The sequence below is a fragment of the Bison bison genome, unplaced genomic scaffold (assembly GCF_000754665.1).
Source record: "Bison bison bison isolate TAMUID 2011002044 unplaced genomic scaffold, Bison_UMD1.0 scf7180017864053, whole genome shotgun sequence".
In the NCBI taxonomy this organism is placed as follows: Eukaryota; Metazoa; Chordata; class Mammalia; order Artiodactyla; family Bovidae; genus Bison; species Bison bison.
In genome coordinates, this window is record NW_011494625.1 from 4,883,401 (window position 1) to 4,885,430 (window position 2,030).

General features: G+C 40.1%; 1 protein-coding gene across 1 annotated transcript; it reads left to right on the forward strand.

Annotated features, from left to right (window-relative positions):
- The first annotated feature begins 1,125 nt into the window (after positions 1-1,125).
- On the forward strand, positions 1,126-1,661 carry SMIM13 (small integral membrane protein 13). Its single transcript, XM_010835887.1, has 2 exons — positions 1,126-1,129; positions 1,474-1,661. Exons 1-2 carry the CDS (start codon positions 1,126-1,128, stop codon positions 1,659-1,661), a joined length of 192 nt encoding a protein of 63 aa, XP_010834189.1.
- Positions 1,662-2,030: the final 369 nt, after the last annotated feature.

Below are 2,030 nucleotides of genomic sequence, written 5' to 3' on the forward strand. Positions count from 1 at the left end.
GAATAGATCTTTGTGACGCCATGGACTATACAGTCCATGGAATTCTCTAAGCCAGAATACTGGAGTGGGTAGCTGTTCCCTTCTCCAGGGGATCTTCCCAACTCAGGAATTGAACCCAGGTCTCCTGCATTGCAGGTGGATTCTTTTACCAGCTGAGCCACAAGGCAAGCCCAGAAATAAACTATAACATTTATGATCTTTGGAATTTTGACAAAATTGCCAAGACAGTTTAATAGAGGGATGAATAGTCTTTTCAACAAATAGTTCTGCAACAATTTAGTATTCACATGCAAAAGGATTAATTTGGATCTTTTACACCAAAGTTAAATAAAATCAATCAAAGACCTATGTGTAAGAGCTAAAACTAAAAACTCTTAGAATAATGCATAGGCATAAATCTTCATGACCTTGAGTTAGTGGTTCCCTAGATATGGTACCCAGAAGCATAAGCAACCAAAGAAAAACAAAACAAATGGATTTCATCAAATAAAAACTAACTTAGGCTCCATCATAATTAAAAAACTGTCATACTTCAAAGAACATGATCAAGACAATGAAAAGACCAGCCCACAGAATGGGGAAAAAATGTTTGCAGATCCTATTTCTGATAAACAACTGGTATCAAGAATATATTTAGAATTCCTACAACTCAATAAAAAGACAAGCTGATTATAAAGTGGGCAGAGAGGTTTAATAGACATTCCTCCAAAGAAGATTTACGAATGGCTAGTAAACACAAGAAAGATATGTTCAGCAAGTTTAGTCATTAGTGAAATACGATCATAAAAGCCACTATGATACACCATTTCATACCTGCTAGGATGACTATAATAAAAAAGGTGGAAAATTGAAAGTCTTGGTGAGGATGTGGAGAAACTGAGAGCCTCTTACATTTCTGATGGGAATGTAAAATGGCACAGCTGCTTTGGACAGGACTTTAGCAATTTCACAGATAGTTACGTGAAAGTTACCATATGACCCAGCAGCTCTACCCCTTGGTGTACAGTGAACCCTCGAACAACACGGGTGTGAACTGTGTAGGTCCGCTTATGTGTGAATTTCTTGCCCTGAATTCATACTGCAGTTAAGTGCATGATCTGAGGTTGAATCCTTGGGTGTGGAACCATGGGTATGGTGGGCCTACTGTAAAGTTGCAGATGGATTTTCAAAGGTGAGGGTCTAACCATGGCCTTGTTCAGGGGTCAGTTGTTATATCCAGGAGAAGTGAAAATATGTTAGTGCAGAAGTTTGTGCACTTGGTCATGGGCATCCCGTGTAATCCCAGAGTTTGTCTTTATGCCTTGTCCATAGTAAATGCTTGATAACCGTTTGTTACATAAATTGCAGTCGCTTACACATGTAGATTATGCCTCCTATTTTGTGGTGTACCCCTGACACAGAGTTAACTGAAATGCTCTCAGTTGATAATGCTGGGCGTAATAATTTTTCTGAATGTTTTTTATCTCTCTTTAGGTTGGTATTTTGTTTGGCATCTTTTTTTGTCAAAATTCAAGTTTCTTCGGGAACTGGTGGGAGACACCGGATCCCAGGAGGGAGACCGTGAGCCTTCAGGATCTGAGACCGAAGAAGATGCTTCACCGTCTCCGCACAGGATCAGGTCCGCTCGCCAGAGGAGGGCCCCTACCGATGAAGGCCACTGAGCCAGCCGGTCCTGTGATAGCGAATGACCAAGGGTTCTGGGAGTCTGTCTCTGTAATGATGGGGCTTTGCAGTTTGCTAAAGGAGTGAAGAACATTCATTCTTGGATTCTAAGTCCAGTTCAAAAAAAAGATTTACATGTAAGCCATATGCAAATAAAGGGAATTTCAACCAAATCGGACGGTTGCGGATTTCATCGTTAAGATAATTTTTGCTTATATGCTTAAACATATATACTTTTTATTTGACCCTTGGGCTTCTTTTCTTGCACTGGTATTAATCTGATAAATATTACAGGCTTGAAAAACCATATTTTATTAATGTTAGTTCTGTGCCATGTTTCCCCTCCCCCCTCCCCGCCCCCACATCAT